At 47.1% G+C, this 21,470-nt stretch overlaps 1 protein-coding gene across 4 annotated transcripts in view; it reads left to right on the top strand.

The window, feature by feature from the left end:
- LOC122565149 (serine/threonine-protein kinase WNK3-like) overlaps positions 1-21,470 on the top strand; it is a 44,643-nt gene that overhangs the window by 13,791 nt on the left and 9,382 nt on the right. For all 4 annotated transcript variants that reach the window (XM_043720827.1, XM_043720830.1, XM_043720828.1 and 1 more), the window contains one exon: positions 18,409-18,581. In XM_043720827.1, coding sequence (XP_043576762.1) covers positions 18,409-18,581 — 173 coding nt within the window. The remainder of the gene's footprint in view (positions 1-18,408; positions 18,582-21,470) is intronic.

Below are 21,470 nucleotides of genomic sequence, written 5' to 3' on the forward strand. Positions count from 1 at the left end.
AACCGCAATCATCAGAAGGGCAGCATGGTGGTTCAGTGGTTAGCACAGACTCACAGCACCAGGAACCCTGTTTTGATTCCACCGACAGGGAAATAATGTGTGGAGTCTGCACATTCTTTCCCTGTCTGTGTGGGTTTCCTCCGGGTGCTCCGGTTTCCTCCCACAGTCAAAAGATGTGCAGGTTCGGGCGGATTGGCCGCGTCTAAATTGTCCCGTAGTGCCCAGGGATTGTGCAGGTTAGGGTGGATTGGCCGTGCTAAATTGTCCCGTAGTGCTCAGGAATGTGCACGTTGGGGTGGATAGGCCGTGCTAAATTGCCCGTGGTGCCCAGGGATTGTGCAGGTTAGGGTGGATTGGCCGTGCTAAATTGTCCCGTAGTGATCAGGAATGTGCAGGTTAGGGTGGATTGGCCGTGCGAAATTGCCCGTGGTGCCCAGGGATGTGCAGGTTAGGGTGGATTGGCCGTGCTAAATTGTCCCGTAGTGCTCAGGAATGTGCACGTTGGGGTGGATTGGCCGTGCTAAATTGTCCCCGTAGTGCCTAGGGATGTGCAGGTTCGGGTGGGTTGGCCGTGCGAAATTGCCCGTGGTGCCCAGGGATGTGCAGGTTCGGGTGGGTTGGCCGTGGAGAATGCAGGATTTCAGAGATATGGTAAAGGGGTGGATCTGGGTGGGATGTTATTTGGAGGGTCAGTGATGACTCGATGGACGAAAGGTCTGCTTCCACACAGTAAGGATTCGATGATTCCAAAAAGTATGAAATGTGCAAAATAGGAACTGCAGAAGGTCGTTCAGTCCAGTGTGCCCAATGCACCATTCAACTTTATCATGGCTGATCCTCTATCTCAACACCCCTCTCCTATCCCCCTTGCTATTTTCATTTCTAGAAATCTATCTCCAGCATTGGCTGGCACCTATGGGACCAGAACTGTGTGGTTGGTCAAGAGATCCACGTAATCAACAGAAAAACACACTAAATCATAGAAAAGTAGTGTCAAGGGTATACACATCACTGTTATACTTTGTTTGAGTGATCTATGCTACAAATAATAATGTAACTGCCTTAAATAAAGCTTACTGGCAGAGAGCCTTCTCACTCGCACCCTCAATTGACTGCTTGGAGATCACCATAAAGTAGTAAACGTCTGGTGTTTGATGTATGTAATTTTTGCCAGTTTGTTGGGAGTGCCAGTTCATACAAGTGCCGAGGGCTGTGCGGGTTAGGGTAGATTGGCCATGCTAATTTGCCCTGTAGTGACCAGCGATGTGACTGCTCGGTGGATTAACCATGGGGAATGCAGGATTACAGGGATTGGGTAGGGAGTGGGGTCTGGCTGGGATCCTCTTCACAGGGTCGGTGTGGACTCGATGGGCCAAATGACCTGCTTCCACTTTGTTGGCATTCTAAGTTCATTCAGAAAGTCACTGGGTCAGACTCCTGCAGCTCCTTCCCTAGTGACATTGTGGGTTTATGAATACCAAATAGATTATAGTGGTTCAAGAAAGCAGCTCACTATCATCTGTTTGAGGGCAGCTAAAGCTGTCGAAGAGTGTGGTGCCGGAAAAGCACAGCCAGTCGGGCAGCATCCAAGGAGCAGGAGAGTTTTGCTGATGAAGAGCTTATGCTTGAAACATTGACTCTCCTGCTCCTCGGATGCTGCCTGACCTGCTGTGCTTTTCCAGCACCATACTCTTCGACTCTGATCTCCAGCATCTGCAGTCCTCACTTTCTCCTCGGCAGCTAACGATGGCCAATAAATGCTGGCCCATCCGGCAACGCTCGCGTCCTGTGAGTGAACGAATAAATCAATGTCTGCCCAACCCTGTCAGAATTTTATACATTTCAAAGAGATTAGATTCAAAGAGCCTTGGTGTGTGTGTGTGTCTCGCTCGCTCGCTCTCTCTCTCGCTCTGTCGGTCTTTCTGTCTCTGTCTGTCTCAGTATGATGCAGAGACATAGTTAATCAAGCTTGAGTGTCTTGGCCGGGGCACAGGGAGCTCCAGGGCCTGGACTCGCGTCTGACCCCTCAGCCCTGGCAGCAACAAATAGTGACATCTTCTGCGCATGTTTTAAAAATAAAAAAACTTGCTGTGCAGCTGGTGAATGTCGAACCTGTAATAATGAGCATGGACCCGTGGGCACTGATTGGGCTGTATTTACCAGGCTACACACACTGGGCAGGGAATGGAAGTGGAAAATTTGGGATCTGTTTACATTGCTCCGTGCAGTGTTCTGTTTAACCATAGTGTTGAGCTCAGCCTTTGCTGGGAACTCTATACGCAAGCTGCACAGGATCACTTTACATTGTTAAGCCATGACAGTAACGTCAAGCTTGACATGTCGTAGGACCTGCTTCTAGGATAATTCATTCTCTAGCATAGTATCTCCAAACAGTTCAAGAGTTGTGTGGTGCCACCTCTCTCAGATATGGGGAGGAGGACCATAAAACATGCAAGATACTGCAGGAGGATGGATGCTGAGCGGATGCGTTGGCGGAAGGGGGGAGGGGGAGTTATTGCAAAACTTGGCTTGGTTTCAGAATGAGGGGTCTCCCATTTTAAGACAGAAATTTGTGACGCTTTTTGGAAATCAAAACATACCGCATCTGCAAGTTCTCCGTGATACAACCCTCCACTTGCTTACTGAAGGAAAAAAACCTTCTAACCAAACAAATTCTAACTGTGCTGACCCTCTGACGGCGGGGAGTTTCCTTGGTGTCACACACGGGAGTGTTGGCTAAGAATTTGTGCTGAAATCTCTGGAGTGGGGCTCAAAGGCACAGCCTACTGACCCAGGGGGTGCATGCTAATGAGAAAAGCAGCAGCAGCAGTAGTGTAACCCTATCACCACCGTGGCATCAGGCTTAGTGCTTCCAGTTTGCTGAGTTAATTGTGAGTGGGTTGGCTGTCTCTCTCTCTCTCCCCCTCCTTCTCTCCCTCAGAATGTATAAATGTAGAAAATCCCAATGAGTCCTCCAAAAGGACCGAGCTGGAATGAGCTGCCAGAGGAAGTGGTGGAGGCTGATACAATTACAACATTTTAAAAGGAATCTCGATGGGGATGTGAATAGGAAGGGTTTAGACGGATAGGGGCCAAATGCTGGCAAATGGGACTAGCTTTATTTAGGATATCTGGTCGGCACTGGCGAGTTGGACCAAATGGTCAGTTTCTGTGCTGTACAGGTCTGACTCTATGACAGGTTTGCCTGACACTGCTACTCAGGTCAAAAGCTATTCACACTGGCTTTCAATATGAGCAGGAAATAATTATTTTTAACTCATTTGACCTTAGCGAGAAAACAGAAATGACAAGTTTTCTAATTTACTACTACGCTACTTAAGCAATGCCCTTCAAAGCCCCCAAATACACACGTTGTGATCAATGTGGATAAAAGATCATAGGGTGGAAAAAGCATGTACACAATACAGTCAACGTTCTGAAGACGAACAGGCCAGATTTCGAGAGTGGGTTAGATTCTCAGCCTTTAGTGATTTTTAGCAGTGCATGATTGTTTTTTTAATCGGATAGTTTGTCAGATGGACCCAAGGTTTTATTTTTTTTACAATTCTTTCTTGAAAGCTTTCTTGGTTTTTCTGTCTTTACCTTACATGGAGTAGGTATTGGAGGAGAGAAGTGGAAGCGATGTGTGTTTCTGTCCGCTTGCTCTGGATGTTTCTCTGTGTTGCTTTGGCACCTAGGGCTTTTTAACAATCTGTAGCTCAAGCAAGCAGAGGGCTGATGATGAGCAGAATTTCCTTAACTCGGCAGGTGTCAGCCAGTCTTGAATTCTTCCCTGTCACTGCTTCGAAAAGGAACATTGTGCTGCACAGCTCAACAGCAAGGGCAGGATTTGTTTGCTGCAAACTCTGCTCCCAGTTGTATCAATCCAGCTTCGACCATTTGCTTTCGGAGACAGACTCCCTATCAGGAGCTGGATTCTGTGTGCTGTGAGGTTTCTTGAGCCCGACCCAGGTGATGAGAGGACCTTGTGTTGCTGTTTGTATTGCAACCTCTAAAACTGAAATTTGGGAGTTTGGTGTGAGGGGACTTCCACAGCCCAACTGGAGAGGAAGCAGAGCAAATAGCTCATGCCATTGAGATGTGGAATCAGAATCCTGTCCTACCAGGGTGGGATTGGTACCTTTGGTCAGCCCCTTACCTGCTAACAAGCCTCTTCAGTGGTGATGAGACTTAGAGCTGTTATTGTGTGTTGTTTAGCACATTTCTGCAAAGCGGTTTTCTACTGCGCATTGTCAGACTGTCTGATTGTTGCAGTCCAGCAGGAGTCTGGTAGTTTTTTTTAGCAGCTCCCGGGATATTTGTGCAACTACTGAAGAACAGTTAGCCTGGAGGGAAGTGCAAATTGCGTTGAGGTTAGGACCAGCTGCAGGGGATTACTGGTGGAAAATTAAGGATGGGGCAATTCCAGGTCTTTAAGTGTCAGAGCCATCAATGGTGAATCATGTTGGTGTTAGGGCTGGCTTCAGGAGTTTCCTGGTGGAAAATTACGAGTTGGGGGAATGGGGAGGGGGAGGGGGGGCAGATCCTGCTGGTTGGGCTCAGGACCATGCCCAAGGATTGCACCCATGTTTTCACAGTCACACTGTGGCAAGGAAGAACCTGACCCAGAAAGGACAAGTAGAGTTGGCCTCTCACAATGCAGCTACAAAACCATTGCACATTAGAGTTTTACCCACATCTGTCTGTCCCACGGGCTAAATGCTTTGACTGGAAGTGTTGTATCCTAATTTAGAAGTCATCCTGAAAGATTGATATTTGAATGCAATATTGTGTTTGGAAATTACCCACTGAACTCCCCATTTTAAAGGAAACCAGGTCTAAGCTGAAACCGAATAGTGCCAGGGTGTGAGGGGATGGTGCTGTGTTTTTTGACAATGCGTTTCATCCACCAGTCTTTATAAGAGATGTCATACTATTGTTTAAATAGATAGGCTTTTATTCAGCTGTGCTGGCCAGTGTCCTCCCGCAAACCAATCCGCTAAAAGCAGATTAACCAGTGACATATCTGCAACTATGCCAGGCTTCACTCCTAAAGTAATGAATTGGCTGCAAATGGGCATGCTGAGGATGTGGGACGGTGCTACACAAACTCAATTTTGAACTAAAAGCATCTCGTTGGTGTGAGGTTCCTGGGATGGCTTCCTGTGGCTGAGGGACAGTGAGGGAACAGAACTGGGAGGGAGGCCTGAGCACTCCGTCCTGGCTCTGGGATAAAGGTGGTAGCACAATCTGGGTCACAAGCCTTGTTTCAAGTCTCACTCCAAGCTTGAGTAAAGAAGTTCAGAGTGACACTGCATTTAAACAAAGCTGATTCCTGACCAATGTTTATCCCTCAATTACCATCTCCAAAAGTACCAAATTATCTGACCGCTGTCCCCTTGCTCAAGCAGAGGAGGAGAGACAACCCTGGCAATTATAAACCAGTGGGTAAAGTGTAGGAAAAGCTTATAAGAGAGAGATAGGATTTATAATCATCTAGAGAAGAATGTTGATTAGGAATAGTCAACACGGTTTTGTGAAGGGTAGGTCATGCCTCACAGACCTTATTGTGTTCTTTGCGAAGGTGACCAAACAGGTGGATGAGGGTAAAGTGGTTGATATGTGTATGATAGTGTTTGATAAGGCTCCCCACGGTAGCTATTGTACAAAATATGGAGGCATGCGATTGAGGGTGATTTAGCAGTTTGGATCAGAAATTGGCTAGCTAAAACAAGACAGAGGGTGGTGGTTGATGGGAAATGTTCATCCTGGAGTTCAGTTACTAGTGATGTACTGCAAGGATCGGTTTTGGGGCCACTGCTGTTTGTCACTTTTGTAAATGAGCTGGATGAGGGCTAAGAAGGATGGGTTAGTAAACTTGTGGATGACACTAAGGTCGGTGAAGTTGTGGATAGTGCCGAAGGATGTTGCAGAGGGACATGGATAAGCTGCAGAGCTGGGCTGAAAGGTGACAAATGGAGTTTAATGTGGAAAAGTGTGAAGTGATTCACTTTGGGAGAAGTAACAGGAATAGAGAGTACTGGGCTAATGGTCAGATTCTTGGTAGTGCAGATGAGCAGAACGGAGATGTGCTGGAAAAGCACAGCAGGCCAGGCAGCATCCGAGGAGCAGGAGGATCGACGTTTCGGGCATAAGCCCTTCATCTGGTCTCCAACATCTGTAGTTCTCACTTTCTCCCAGTGTAGATGAGCAGAGAGATCTCGGTGTCCATGTGCATAGATCCCTGAAAGTTGCCACCCACGTTGCTGGGTTATTAAGAAGGGATATGGTGTGTCAGCTTTTATTGGTAGAGGGATTGAGTTTCGGAGCCACGAGGTCATATTGCAGCTGTACAAAACTCTGGTGTGGCCACAATTGGAATAATGTATAGAGTTCTGGTCACTGCATTATAGGAAGAATGTGGAAGTGTTGGAAAGGGGTCAGAGGAGATTTACTAGGATGTTGCCTGGTATGGAGGGAAGGTCTTATGAGGAAAGGCTGAGGGCCTTGAGGCTGTTTTCATTAGAGAGAAGAAGGTTAAGAGGTGACTTAATTGAGACATATAATCAGAGAGTTAGATAGGGTGGACAGTGAGTGCCTTTTTCCTCAGATGGTGATGGCTAGCACAAGGGGACATAATTTTAAATTGAGGGGTGATAGATATAGGACAGATGTGAGATGCAGTTTCTTTACTCAGAGTAGAAGGGGCGTGGAACGCACTGCCTGCAACAGTCTTAGAATCGCCAACTTTAAAGGCATTTAATTGGTCATTGGATAAACATATGGATGAAAATGAAATAGTGTAGGATAAACAGGCTTCAGATTGGTTCCACAGGTCAGTGCAGCATTGAGGGCCGAAGGGCCTGTACTGCACTGTAATGTTCTACGTTCTGTGTTGTTCATGGAAACTTACTGCGTGCAAATTGGCTGCTGTGTTTCCTACATTACAGTAGTGACCACACTTGGAGAGTTTTGACATTAACTGTAAAGAGCTTTTAAGAGGTTCGGATGGTTGTGACAGATTGCAGGAGTCACAAAGTCTTGTTGCAGTGATATAAAATGATGGTGAGACTGTGTCTGCAGTATTGGGTACAGTATAGGTCCGTTTACTATTGAGGTTCAGCCGACTGGTTCTTGGGATGATGGGACTGTCCTATGAAGTCCATAATTCCTTCAGGGCTCAGCAGAGTATATGCAAGAATTGGGGATGTAAGTTTGCTTGCTGAGCTCGAAGGTTTGTTTTCATACCGGAGGCTCACTGATGATCTTACCTCGTATCGTGACAAAACGTCTGAAAACAAGCTGAGTGAGCAAACCGACATCCAGAACCCCAACCTGAGCTACAAATCTTCTCCAAACTTGCTAATGCAAGAATTGTGTTTCCCTGGCTGTGGGAGGGATCTGGAACCAGGGAACTTTTGAAGGGGAGGTGGGAGGGAACAGGTGCTGGTTGGCCTATACACCGAGAGTATTGATGAAAGATGCTTTGGTAAAAGTTGAAAATTTCCAATTGTAGTGTTGCCTGACAAATGTTGAGAACGGTAATCGCAATACTGCCGGGCTATGTAGCACACCATCTCACCAACCTGTAAAGCCTTGACTATGCAGATTGGACTTTCAGAGTCCTTGAGGAGCAGTTGTTTCTCCGAATCGTTGCCAGTGCTTTTAGTGAGAGGGAGGCCCTGACAGGAACAGAAAGTGACACACTTCATGTTTCTGAGCCACAGCAGCTAAATTCAGCGCTTTCACCCTATCCTTCGCAGGCCCCTGGGAGAATCGCAGAGCAACGCAGTTGTGGGGGTGGAGGGGGTCATTCCCGAGTCTGCACCAACACTTTGAAAGAGCGGTCCATTTTGTTCCACTCCACGACTCCTGGCCCACTGCCTTTTCCTTTTTTTTTCAAAAAGTCTTTATCCAATTGTGTCATCCTGATGATGGAGCAATCTGTCCGTGTCTCGCACCCCCACCTTTAGGAAGGCTGCTATTTATTAAATTTAATCTTTCCCTGGTTTTGCCCATCCCTAATTGCCCAGTGAGTGTGGTTAAAGCCAGCCATGTCACTGAGACACTGGAGTACCATCTAGGCCAGACTGAGTGTCAGTAGTTTCCTTCCCTAAAGGACCAAGCATTCAATTGAGTTTGTCCTCGCAACAATCTCTGACAGTTTAAATGCACAGTTACATTAAAATTAAAGTCTGCCACCTGCCACAGTGAGATTTGAACCAGAGCCTGGAGCGCTGACCCAGTGACATTGGCACTGCACAGTTGTTCTCCCATCCCCCCCAACCTCCTGGCCAAACCCAGCACTTTGTTATATTGAAAACCAATGTTCCTCTGATTCCTGTTTTTCCAGCAGTCTTGAGTCCTGTTTTGGTTGTATTAAATCACAAGACTACCTGTGAGAATATGTGGATTTTAATATGTGTCCGTAACTCAACCGTTTAGAGCTGTTCAGTCAGTGTTCAGCGATGAGAACAGATTGATGGAAGTGGCTCAACTTGGTTATCGTGGTTTTGATTGTTGATGATGAATGACATTAAGTAACAATATAGCTCGAAAGTGAGGACTGCCGATGCTGGAGATTAGAGTCGAGAGTGTGGTGTTGAAAAAGCCCAGCAAGTCAGGCAGCATCTGAGGAGCAGGAGAAGCCCTGATGAAGGGCTTTTGCCTGAAACGTCAATTCTTCTGCTCTTTGGATGCTGCCTGACCTGCTGTGCTTTTCCAACACCACATTCACGACATTAAGTAACAATATACTTAGCAAAACCAGAAATTGTGAGGATTGATAAACTCTGCGTAGTGTTGGAGACTTGCTGTATTGATTCACTTGCGTTCCAATTCCAATTTATGTGAGAAGTTCAATCAGATCTCCAGGAGGGAACTTGATCTTTAGGTTTTAGTGGGGGTGGGCGCGGGATTGACTTTTTATCATCATCATTCTCTCGTGGGATATGGGTGCGGCCCTTCCCGAATTGCCCCCTTGGTTCGGGTTATTTCAGAGGGCCATGAAAGAGTTAACTGTAATGTTATGGATATGATGTCACATAGGCAAGACCATTGTATGGACAGTGGATTTCCTTCCCTAAAGGATATTAATGATTCAGACATCAGAGCTATCAATGATTATTATCATATTCCTCTTCACTGAGATTCCAGATTTATTCATTGCCTTTTTGTTTGAATGATTAATGGAATACAGGGCATTGGTTCGGCCACTTTTGGCGTACTGCATTCAGTTTTGGTCTCCCTGCTACAGGAAAGATGTTGTGAAACTTGAAAGGGTTCAGAAAAGATTTACAATGATGTTGGAAGGTTTGAGCTACAGGGTCAGGCTGGATCGGCTGGGACTATTTTCCCTGGAGTGTCTGAGGTTGAGGGGGTAACCTTATAAAATCATGAGGGACATAGATAGGGTAAATAGACAAGATCTTTTCCCCAGGTTAGAGAGTATCCCAAACTAGTGGGCATAGATTTAAAGTGAGTGGGGAAAGTTTTGAAAGGAACCTAAGGGCCAACCTTTCACGCAGATGCTGGTGCATGTATGGTATATGAATGGGAAGGGTTTAGAGGGATATGGGCCACATGCTGGCAGGTAGGGCTAGAATAATTTTAGATACCTGGTTGGCATGGATGAGTTGGATTGTAGGGTCTGTTTCCATGATCTACATCTCAATCCCCTCCATTTCCCACTGTCCGTATTGGTAAGTACTTGTAGATACGCGTGAGTGTAGTTCATTCATTCCTCATTCTCAGTCATGTGCCTCGATTCCCCTTTGTGCCAGTGTGGTGTGGGGCATGGGGGTGGGGTAAAGACTTGGATTCCGATTCAGTCTGATGACTGTCCTGTAGTCGCAAGTTGGCCTGGGAGCTGTATCAGCCTCATGTTGCTTGAAAACAGTGATTCTGGCCTTTTGAGGGTGGCACTACCTCCGACAGGGCAGTACTCCGTCTGTACGGATACTCTGATGGTGTGGCACTGACGGCCACCTTAATGTTATACTCCACTCTTGTCATGGGGATTGACTTCTCCACCTTTTGATTATAGATAGCAACTGAGGTGCAGTTGAGAATGTGGGGCAACCTGGTCTGACTATGGTCATAATTACAAACGATATCAGTAAAGTATCAATAAACAGGGTCTCTTTCTCTCTATCCCCCTCTCCTTCTTTGGCTGTCTATGTATTCCCTCTCCCTCTCCCTCTCCCTCTCCCTCTCCCTCTCCCTCTCCCTCTCCCTCTCCCTCTCCCTCTCCCTCTCCCTCTCCCTCTCTCCCTCCCTAATCCACCCTGTCTCTCAGAAACTGTATCTCACGTATAGTGTGCTGTACCACTGTAGCAAACTTTGAACGATATTTCCTATCTATTGTGGTTGCGAAATGAGGTCAAATGGACGAAGATACGTTGAGCACAAGAGAAAAAAATCCACTCCTCTTTACCAAGAACAATTTTGTTGTGCACTGAACTTCCTGTCCCTGGTGAAGTTCTCACTCGTCCATAATAGGCATGAAGTTTCTGAGTGCTTTACCGCAGAGCCTCTTCGTCAGCTCCAAGTGAGGCTGTTGAGTCTCTTTTCACCTCCCTATACCCCTACATCAGAAGACGGCTTGTGAGATGAATTATTTTTAAAAATGGTTTGTGTAGGTGTTTTTCGGGGTGGGGGGGAAGGTGAGGAGGCACTGAAGCTCGAGAAATGGAGCTGATACTAGCCAGTAAATAACCTGTGTATAGCAGCGTTTTTTAGCATGTCTGCACAGCATCCACAATTAGCACAGCTTACAGATTTTCTCTGTGCTGTGTTTTGAGGGATGTTCCTCTTTCTGTTAGTTAGAAAAAGGATTTGTGATGAGGGGAGGTCTTCTGGAACTTGCCAAGGTTTCTTTCAAAACCCACCATGTCAACCCAGTGGAACACTGCTGTCTGCAAATGCCACAGGATGATAGAATCCCTGCAGTGTGGAAGCAGGCCACTCGGCCCATCGAGTCCAAATGACCCTCTGAAGAGCATCCCCCTCAGACCAACCCCTCCAATTCCTTAACCCTGCATTTCTCATGGCTAATCCACCTAACCTGTATGTTCCTGGACACTATGTAGCAATTTAGCATAGCCAGCCTGTCCATCTTTGGACTGTGGGAGGAAACCAGAGCTCCTGGAGGAAGCCTACGCACGCACTGGGAGAACAAGCAAACCCCAGACAGGCAGTTACATGAGGGTGGAATCGAAGCCAGGTCCCTGGCATTGTGAGGCAGCAGTGTTAACCACTGAGCCACCGTGTTGTCCCCATGTACCTACATGTATACACGCACACCTACACTCCATGCTGACTTGGAGAGATATTGGCTGCTTTTCCACTGTTGCTGGCCAAAAGAATCCTGTAACTCTGTCTCTGACGGGCACTCTGGGTGTCCTGATACACACCGACTGCAATGGTTCTCACCCACTTCCTTCTCTTGAGGGAACCGGGGATGGGTGAGAAGGGGTGTCCAGTGACTCCCGGATCCCGTGAAATAATTTTTAAAAATATCTTAAGTGTCGGACCTATTGCCCAAGAGTTTGCGCCAAGTGGTGGAGCCATACTTAGGCGACTAGCTTTTGTTGTTCAGCCAGGGTTCACGTGATCTTGTTTGGGAGGTGTATATCAAAACTGTGGTTTGTGTGACGCATGAGCTCAGATTCTGTTCCACCTGTGGAATTTTCGGGTTGGATATTGGGAGATTTGTGTATGCGGTTTGTTCTCTGTCTGTTGCTGTCAGGAATGTAAACCTGTTGTTACTCTTGGCTGCTGAAGCGGCGATGGTCACCAAGTGTGCTGGCAGAGGAGTGCGAGCACTGGACTTGGTAGTGTTATTCAGAACGGAGTTTACAAAGAACAGTGTCCTCCCTGCAGCAAGCTCTCAAACTGTGGTGTGACCATGACCAAGTCCCTCTGTACTTGAAGGAAGATGTTGGTTCAAGAATAATGATTTGGAGACACCGGTGTTGGACTGGACAAAGTTAAAAATCGCGCAGCACCAGGTTATAGTCCAACAGGTTTATTTGGAAGCACTAGTTTTCTGAGCGCTGCTCCTTCATCAGGGATGATTGTGGAGAATAAGATTGTAAGGAATAGGCAAGGTCATAGGAGAGCCCCATTGCCTATTGTTGGGATATTCCCATAGGATTCTTTCACCTCCACCTCAGGAGGGCATGTGGTATCTTCAGAGGCTGCAGTGGTGGCAGGAGGCCTGTCTTGGCTCCACGCTTTGGCATGTCGCCCTGTTGTGAGATTTGTGCCAACTCTTCTGTGTTGTCAAAAGGGGAAGATTCCGTCATCAGGGAATGTTCAATAGTAATGCTCACCATTTGTTAGAGTTTCCCCTGAGGTGGAATCCAATCTGTAATAGAAACTGGAGATCATTCCCACAGAGGGTTAGTGAGAGACTGGTAGAAGATGACCGCTTCAACTGGTATGAATCTCAGTGCAGAAGAGGCCCTTTGGCCCATTGCCAAAGCTACACTTAATCTGCACTCCCACTTCACACCATGAGGTGCAGAGCCTTGCATTTCATGTGTTCATCCAAGTACTTGTTTTTTTAAAGGTTGTGAGGTTATTTGCCTCAGCTATCCTCCCAGGCAATGCAGTCCACATTCTCACCAACCTCTGGGTAAAACTTCACCTCAAAATTGTGTACCTTTGTTCCTGACTCTTTGACCAAGGGGAACAGATCCTTCCTATTCATGCTGTCAGTGACCTTCCTTCGAGCAGGAAGCCAACCATTGCTGCTCCGAAGAAGGACACCTGAGCTTATTCAGCCTCTATTCACAGCAAAAGAGCTCCATTCTGGGCAACGTCCTGGTGAATCTACTCTACACCCCTTGCAGTGCAGTTCCAATGGTGTGGTGATCAGAACTGCACACAGTACTCCAGCTGTAGCCTAACCAAAGGGTCTGCATCGTTCCAGCATCAACTCCCTGCTCTTATAATCTATGCTACAACTGACAAAGGCGAGTGTCCTGCATGCTGCCTTCAGCACCCTATTAACCTGTCCTGCCACCTTCAGCGATTTGTGGGCACACTCCCTAAGATCCCTGTGTTCCTTTGAACCAACTCATGTCCTGCCATTCACTTCCTGATCTGACTTGAATTGACTTAAAATGCACTAAGATTCCTTAACTCAGCACACAGAAGAATTTTAAACACCCTGGCTTCCTCCAGCTGATAACAATCTATTTTTTATTTTTTTAAGAATTGCTGAAAGGAAGTGCTAAATACCCCTGTGGTTCTGGCTTGCCACAGTTTTTAAGCTTATGATGTACGTGTGGTTATCAGTCATTACTTTCAAGTCGCTTGTCTTATCTGAATCCCAAATCAGTACAATGTCTGCTTAGCCTCTTGTAAATCGGTGGGATTCATGTACATGTAAATTCTGATGGCAAAGCACAACACTGCAGACGCTGGAAGTCTGAAATGAGACACAAAATGTGCTGGAAATACTCGGGTCTGGCAGCACCTGTGGAGAGAGAGAGAGAAAAAGAGTTAACGCTTCCGATCGCTGACCTTTCATCAGACCAATTGCCAGATAAATACGGTTAGATTATCAAATGCGCAGTTAAATTCATTTTTGTAATAGATCACCGACAGTTTAACATGTGAAGTAAATTTCTGACGGTGTGATGTCTTTTGCTTTCCGGGGTGTCTTGTGACTTTCTACATGAAGCGAACACAGCCCAGTCCATCATGTAAGCCAATCTTCCATCCATTGACTCCATCTACACTTCCTGCTGTCTTGGGAAGGCAGCCAGCGTCAATAGAAATCCCCTCCCACCCCGGTTATAATCTCTTCCATCAGGGCAGGAGATACAAAAGCTTAAACACATGTACCAACAAATTCAAGAACAACTTCCCTGCTGTTGTTAGCCTGCTGAATAGACTTCTCTAGTTTCAAATCAAATGTTGATCTTGCTTTTGTGCACCTTTCTTGCAGCTGTAACTTTGTCTTCCTTGGTATGTTCAATCACCCTATGAGGTTTGTGTGTGGGCAAGGTATGATCTGTCGGTACTGCTCGCAAAACAAAAGTTTTCACTATCCTTAGGTATGTGTGACAATAATAAATCAAATAAAATCAATGCGCTTCGCTCTCAGGCATCCTCCTCACAGCTCACTTTTCCACCCAGCTTTGTGTCATCTGCAAACTTTGAGATGTTACTTGATTATTTAATTCCTTATTCTGTTATTAGCTCACATTGTACCCCGCTACTCAATGTCCGTTCTGCAGTGAGAGGTTACAGGGAAAGGGCAGGAGAATGGCGCCAAGTTGTGATGCTCATTGAAGCAGGCGGTGGAGACATGGTGGGTCAAATGGCACTGTAATAATTCAACATCACAGAATCGAGGCTCCTTCTGCCCCTCCCAGGTTATCTTCCCCCCCCCCCCCCATGATGCCTCATTGCAATTATCAAGGCAATTTTGTCTATTTTTCTCAAAACAGGGCAGTGCCCACTCGTAAAAGCATAGAGAACTAGAGGGCTTGGTTTTAGTGATTTCCAAACCTAGCTAATGCCACATGAGTGAAAACATAGAAAAATACAGCACAGGAATGGACCATTCGGCCCACAGTTGTTGTGCCGAACATGGTGCCAAATTAAGTTAATCCCTTCTGCCTGTCCTTCATCCATACCCCTCCATTCCTTGCACATTCCCGTGCTTACCTGAAAGCCCCTTAAATCCCCTATTGTTTCTACTATCACCACCACCCTGGGTAGTGCCTTCAAGACTCCAACCACTCTGTAAAAAAAAACCTTGCCTCTCACATTTCCTTCCGACACTGTCTAACCTTAAATGCATGCCCCTTTGTATTAGATGTTTCAATTCTGGGGAGGGTAAAAAGTTCTGATCAATGCATCTCGTAATTTTATAGATTTCTATCAAGTCTGCCATGAGCTTGTGGCGCTCCAGGGAAAACAATTGGAGGGAGCTTTACTCTGTATCTAACCCCATGCTGTCCCTGTCCCTGGGAGTGTTTGATGGGGGACAGTGTAGAGGGAGCTTTACTCTGTATCTAACCCCGTGCTGTCCCTGTCCCTGGGAGTGTTTGATGGAGACACAGTGTAGAGGGAGCTTTCCTCTGTACCTAACCCCTTGCTGTCCCTGTCCCTGGGAGTGTTTGATGGAGACACAGTGTAGAGGGAGCTTTACTCTGTACCTAACCCCGTGCTGTCCCTGTCCTGGGAGTTGTAGTATGAGTAATCGACGTTGACTGCCTGAATCATGTTCCACCTGAATCATGTTCCACCCTCACCTTGAAAGAATGTAATCTGTGCAATTTCTGAACTGTCAGGGTTACAGAGTTGGGAAGCCAGTTGGGTTGGTTTCCTGGTTGTTCTACCTTTTTTTTTAACCTAACCCAACGTTTTGTTCTCTGAGCTGCGTACTGAATTGGAAACCGATTTCTTGAACTTGTCTGATTCCTCAGCCGGTACACTACTGAGTCTCTTGCTTACCTTCACTGTCCGAAACCTCAAAATAAATTTCAGGGCATGGTGATGCTGTCATTGTTCAGGTTTGGAAAGAGGCCGGGAGTTAGCGACCACGTTGTTGAATGATCTTTTCCAATGTCAATGTCTTCACATAGGGGCAGATTAATTAGGAGCAGGAAGAGGCCATTCTACCCCTTGATTCCTGCCCTATCGTTGAGTAAGATCACAGCTGATTTGATTTGTCGATGTGATGGTTCACATTAGAGTTTGAGAGAGTGTGACATTTGTCGATGGATGTAAATGTCTACAAATGTAAGTGTAAAGATGCTGTTCCCATTTGAGCTTTCTATCTTCTGAAGGTAGCTGATGGTCCCAGAGTAACCATCAAAACACTGGCCTGCCTGCTACTCAGGCAAGTTCATCCCCATTGTCCTGAAAAGGTCGCAAAGCAAATCAGTGTTGTGTGTGAACTTAGTGTGCGTAATTTGTTTTTCCTGACTGACAGTGAAGTATTGCAATTCAGTGAGCTCCCTGTCAACTACCTTCCTGAGCATTCATAAGCTAGTAGTATACACTGGACCTGTCACCACCAGCACTGTAGTTGAGAGTGCGGTGCCTGAAAAGCACAGGGGGTCAGGCAGCATCCGAAGAGCACGAGAGTCGACGTTTCTGGCACAAGCCCTTAACGTCTTGCTCCTTGGATGCTGCCTGACCGCCTGGGCTTTCCCAGCAGCACACTCTCGTCTCCAATCTCCAGCATCTGCAGTCCTCTCTTCTCCAGCATCTGCAGTCCTCTCTTTCGCCCACCAGTACTGTACCCCAGTGTTATACAGAGACAAACTTGTCCCCACCACTACTGTACCCCAGTGCTATACAGTGACTGACTTGCCCCACCAGTACTGTACCCCAGTGTTATACAGTGACCGACCAGTACTGTACCCCAGTGTTATACAGTGACAATCCTGTCCCCCACCAGTACTGTACCCCAGTGTTATACAGTGACAGACCTGTCCCCACCAGAACTGTACCCCAGTGTTATACAGTGACAGACCTGTCCCTATGATGTTCTGTACCCCAGTGTTATACAGTGACAGACCTGTCCCTATGATGTTCTGTATCCCAGTGTTATACAGCGACAGACCTGTCCCTATGATGTTCTGTACCTTTGTTATACTGCGACAGTCGTGTATCAACTCTTTGCTGATTGATATACACTGGGCCATTGTCTGTGAATGTCTTGATTTTAGAATTGCCATCTCCGGAAAGTCGCCACCTATCACTTTGGAACACCAAGCAGAGAAATCTGCTGAAGGTGAATGACCAGCGCTGTGCAATGCATCTTAAATTTTGACCCCTCGGTGTGCATTATTTTACCTGAGCTGAGTTCTGTGCTTCGTGCTGCAGTGGGGCGAAAGCCTGGCCTGGTTCCTGGTTGTTTGAATTTTCCAGTCTCTCTCTCCACCATTGTTTGGATATGCCATCTCCGGCTCTGCTGTGATGCTTTTCCCTGTCAAATACTGTCCAGCTGGCATGCATAGATGGTGCCTGCAACACTTCAACTCTGGGAGATGTGGGCATTGCTGGCTGGGCACAGTATTTGTCGCCCATCCCTAACTGCCCCTAGGATCCTGAGCCCCTGCATTCCTTGCAGGTGGTGCTTATCAATGGAAAAGGGTGTGGAGGGAGGAGGGAGAGATAAGGAGGCAAGTGATGGAGTGAAGGGATCACCTCGACTGCTGTGTGTGTTTGTGTGTGTGGAGTCCCTTTAACCCTTGGTCTCGTCCATGGGTCTGTACATGTTGCCCCCATGTTTATTTCCTCTCTCGAGCACTGAGTTCAATGTGATTGTTAGTAAAATGGTGCTTTTGTTTTCTGGCCTGTATCAGAATAACACCGCATGAGAGGCCACTTGGCCCAACCGTGGGGTGCTGCTGTCCCACACCAGCCAGTTAGTGGTGCTGCATCTGCTCACCTGACTACAAGTTCAGAATGCAGCAAACACAAAATGGGGGCACTGTGCTTGTGAGTGACTGCTTTCGTGTAACCTGCCACTCGGAGCATCCTGTGTTCATCTCTTTTGAAATGCTGCGTTCACTTCTGGCCTCTCTGTTATAGGAAAGATATTGTTAAACTTGAAAGGGCACAGAAAAGATTTACAACGATGTTAGAGGGTGTGAGCTAAATAGGCCAAGGCTGTTTTCCCTGGAGCATTAGAGGTTGAGGGGTGCCCTTACAGAGGTTTTTAAAATCATGAGGGGCATGGCTGGGTTGAATGGTCAAGGACTTCTCCACAGGGTAGGGGAGTCCAAAACTAGAGGGCATAGGTTTAAGGTGAGAGGGGAAAGATTTAAAAGGGACTTCAGGGGCAGCTTTTTCACCCAGAGGGTGGTGCATGTATGGAACGGGCTGCCAGAGGAAGTGGCGGAGGCTTGTGCAATGCTGACATTTAAAAGTCATCTGGATGGGGACATTGATAGGAAAGATGCTGAGGGATGTGGGCCAAATGTTGGAAAATAGGACCAGATTAATTTAGGATATCTGGTCAGCATGGACTGAAAGGCCTGTTTTCCAAACTGTACATCTCTTTGAGTCTGCCTGTCTGTGTTCAGCTGCCCCTCTCCCCCTGCCTATATATGGGCACACGGCCTTTTCCACCAAGTGAGTTCTTGGGCTCTTTATTTCTGTTCGCCTATAACCTGATTAAAAACACGGCGCAATCCGTGTCTTGCGCGCGCTCTCACCCGCTCACGCACTAACTCAATCTAAATGGTAACCAGTAGTGACCAGAGGATGACAGCTCCAGCCACATGCAGTTACCACACCGTTTAGTGCATGAACCTTTCCTGAAGCTGCAGAATCTTGGTAACTTGTTATGCTCTGGTTGCAACAGGGTATACTCTGGCCGCTTCTCCATCCTTCGCTTACCAAGCAAAATCTCTCTCTCTGTCTCTGCAGGACAGGAAGCTTACCAAAGCCGAGCAGCAGCGATTCAAGGAGGAGGCGGAAATGCTGAAGGGTTTGCAGCATCCAAACATTGTGCGGTTTTACGACTCCTGGGAGTCGACACTGAAAGGGAAGAAATGCATTGTGCTGGTCACAGAGCTGATGACGTCAGGAACCCTGAAGACGTGAGTGAGCGCTCGGCGCTGGGCTTGGGACTCCCTGAAGCACTCCAGCTGGGAGCCTTCGCTGTTTTGGGCGCAGGTCTGGTCAACCCCTGCAGAGTACAGCTGGAGCCTGAGCACCCTATTCCTATGTGTGCCTCTTTGCCCACCCCAAGTCGGAGGAAGCAATGGTAACGTCAGAAGGCTAGTGATCCAGGCTGATGATCTGGGCAAACAGGTTGAAACTGCATTACATACACACACACACACACAAGCAGCTAGTGGAAGTTAAACCCCATGAGTAAAACCTGCAACTGAAAGTTAGTCTCTTATTAGAGACTCTGAAACCAACTAATATCAATGGTCACTGCAACAACAAAGCCATTTGGTTCATTAAAGACCATTTTAGACTGGAAATCTGTTGTTTATCATCACCCTGGAATGATGTGACTCGAGACTTTAGCTGCCTTGTCACCCACCCCCAACCCCTTGCCATTTGTGTTCCCAGTTGAGCAGCCCCTTTGGTTTTAAAATTCTCCTGCTTTCACATGCCTCAGTAGCCTCAATACTTCTGTCACCACCTCCAGCCCCAACGCCCCTCCCTATCTCTATCATCATCTGCAATCTTAACAACCCTCCCTGCCTCTGACACCTTCCGCAGTCTCTACATCCCTCCCTATTTCTTGTCACCTCCTCCAAGCACTACACTCCTTCCTATCTGGAGGATTTGAGCTATAGGGAGAGGCTGAACAGGCTGGGGCTGTTTTCCCTGGAGCGTCGAAGGTTGAGGGGTGACCTTATAGAGGTTTATAAAACCATGAGGGGCATGGATACGATAAATAGACAAAGTCATCTCCCTGCGGTGGGGGAGTCAAGAACTAGAGGGCGTAGGATTTGGGTGAGAGGAGAAAGATATATAAGGAGCGACCTTTTCACGCAGAAGGTGGTGCATGTATGGAATGGGCTGCCAGAGGTAGTGGTGGACGCTGGTACAATTGCAACATTTAAAAGGCATCTGGATGGGTATATGAATAGGAAGGGTTTAGAGATATGGGCCGGGTGCTGGCAAATGGGACTAGGTTAGTTGGGATATCTGGTCAGCATGGACGAGTTGGACCTAAGGATCTGTTTCCATGCTGTACATCTCCATGACCTCAGCCCCCTCCTACACTGTGCCTAGCTCTGTCACCTCCTCCAGCCCCCCAACCCTTACCTATCTCTGTCTCCTCCCCGTGTCTGCATGGATTTCTGCTGAGCACTCCAGTTTCCTCCCACAGTCCAACTATGTGCAGGTTAGGGTGGATTGGCCATGCTAAGTTGGCCATAGTGTCCAGGGATGTGCAGATTAGGGTGGACTGGCCATGGGAAATTGTCCCGTAGTGCCCAGGGATGTGCAGGTTAGATGGATTAGCGATTGGAAATGTAGGGTTACAGGTCTGGGTGGGATCTTCTTATATTAGACAATAGGTGCAGGAGTAGGCCATTCTGCTTTTCGAGCCTGCACCACCATTCAATATGATCATGGCTGATCATCCACAACCAGTATCCTGTTCCTGCCTTATCTCCATAACCCTTGATTCCACTACCCTTAAGAGCTCTATCCATCTCTTTCTTGAAAGTATCCAGAGACTTGGCCTCCACAGCCTTCTGGGACAGAGCATTCCATACACCCACCACTCTCTGGGTGAAGAAGTTTCTCCTCAACTCTATTCTAAGTGGCCTACCTTTTATTTTTAAGCTGTGTCCTCTGGTTTGGCCCTCACCCATCAGCGGAAACATACTTCCTGCCTCCAATCCTTTAATAATCTTATACGTCTCAATCATATCCCCTCTCAGTCTTCTAAACTCAAGCATATACAAGCCCAGTCGCTCCAATCTTTGAACGTAAGACAGTCCTGCTATTCCGGGAATTGACCTCGTGAACCTATAGTGCTCTCCCTCAATACATTCTATACATGAATGCACGAAGCATTAGACATAAGATGGATGAGCTTGAGGCTCTTTTGGAAATTGGCAGATACGATATTGTGGGGATAACTGAGACGTGGCTTCAAGTGGACAGGGCCTGGGAAATGAATATTCAAGGCTACACGTGCTATCGTAAGGACAGACTGATGGGCAGAGGGGGTGGGGTGGCCATGTTGGTAAGGGATGATATTCAGTCCCTTGCACGGGGGGACCTAGAATCAGTGGATTCTTAGAGCAGCTGGTGCTGGAGCCGACCAGGGAGAAGGCAATTCTGGATCTGGTATTGTGTATTGAACCAGAATTGGTCAGGGACCTCACAGTGAAGGAGCCATTGGGAAGTAGTGACCATAATACATTAAGCTTCAATCTGCAATTTGAGAGGGGGAGGGTACAGTCGGAAGTGGCAGTACTTCTGTTGAATAAAGGGAACTATGGAGCTATGAGGGAGGAGCTGGCCAAAGTTCAATTGTGCAATACCTTAGCAGGGATGACCGTGGAGGAACAATGGTGGATATTTCTGTGTATAATGCAGAAGTTGCTGGATCAGTTCATTCCTAAAAGGAAGAAAGATCCCAGGAGGAGGCATGGGCGGCCGTGGCTGACGAGGGAAGTAAAGAAACATATAAAGTTAAAAGAGAAAAAGTATAACATAGCTAAGATAAGTGGGAAAACTGAGGACTGGGAAGCTTTTAAAGAGCAACAGAGGATTACTAAGAAGGAAATACGCAGAGGAAAAATAAGGTACGAAGGTAAACTGGCCAAGAATATTAAGGAGAAAGTGAGGTCTGCAGATGCTGGAGATCAGAGATGGAAATGTGTTGCTGGAAAAGCGCAGCAGGTCAGGCAGCATCTAGGGAACAGGAGAATCGACGTTTCGGGCATTAGCCCTTCTTCACATTTCACCCTGCCACCCAGCTCAGTATCATCAGCAAATTCTTCAGAGGG

This window comes from Chiloscyllium plagiosum, chromosome 31 (assembly GCF_004010195.1).
Source record: "Chiloscyllium plagiosum isolate BGI_BamShark_2017 chromosome 31, ASM401019v2, whole genome shotgun sequence".
Classification (NCBI taxonomy): Eukaryota; Metazoa; Chordata; class Chondrichthyes; order Orectolobiformes; family Hemiscylliidae; genus Chiloscyllium; species Chiloscyllium plagiosum.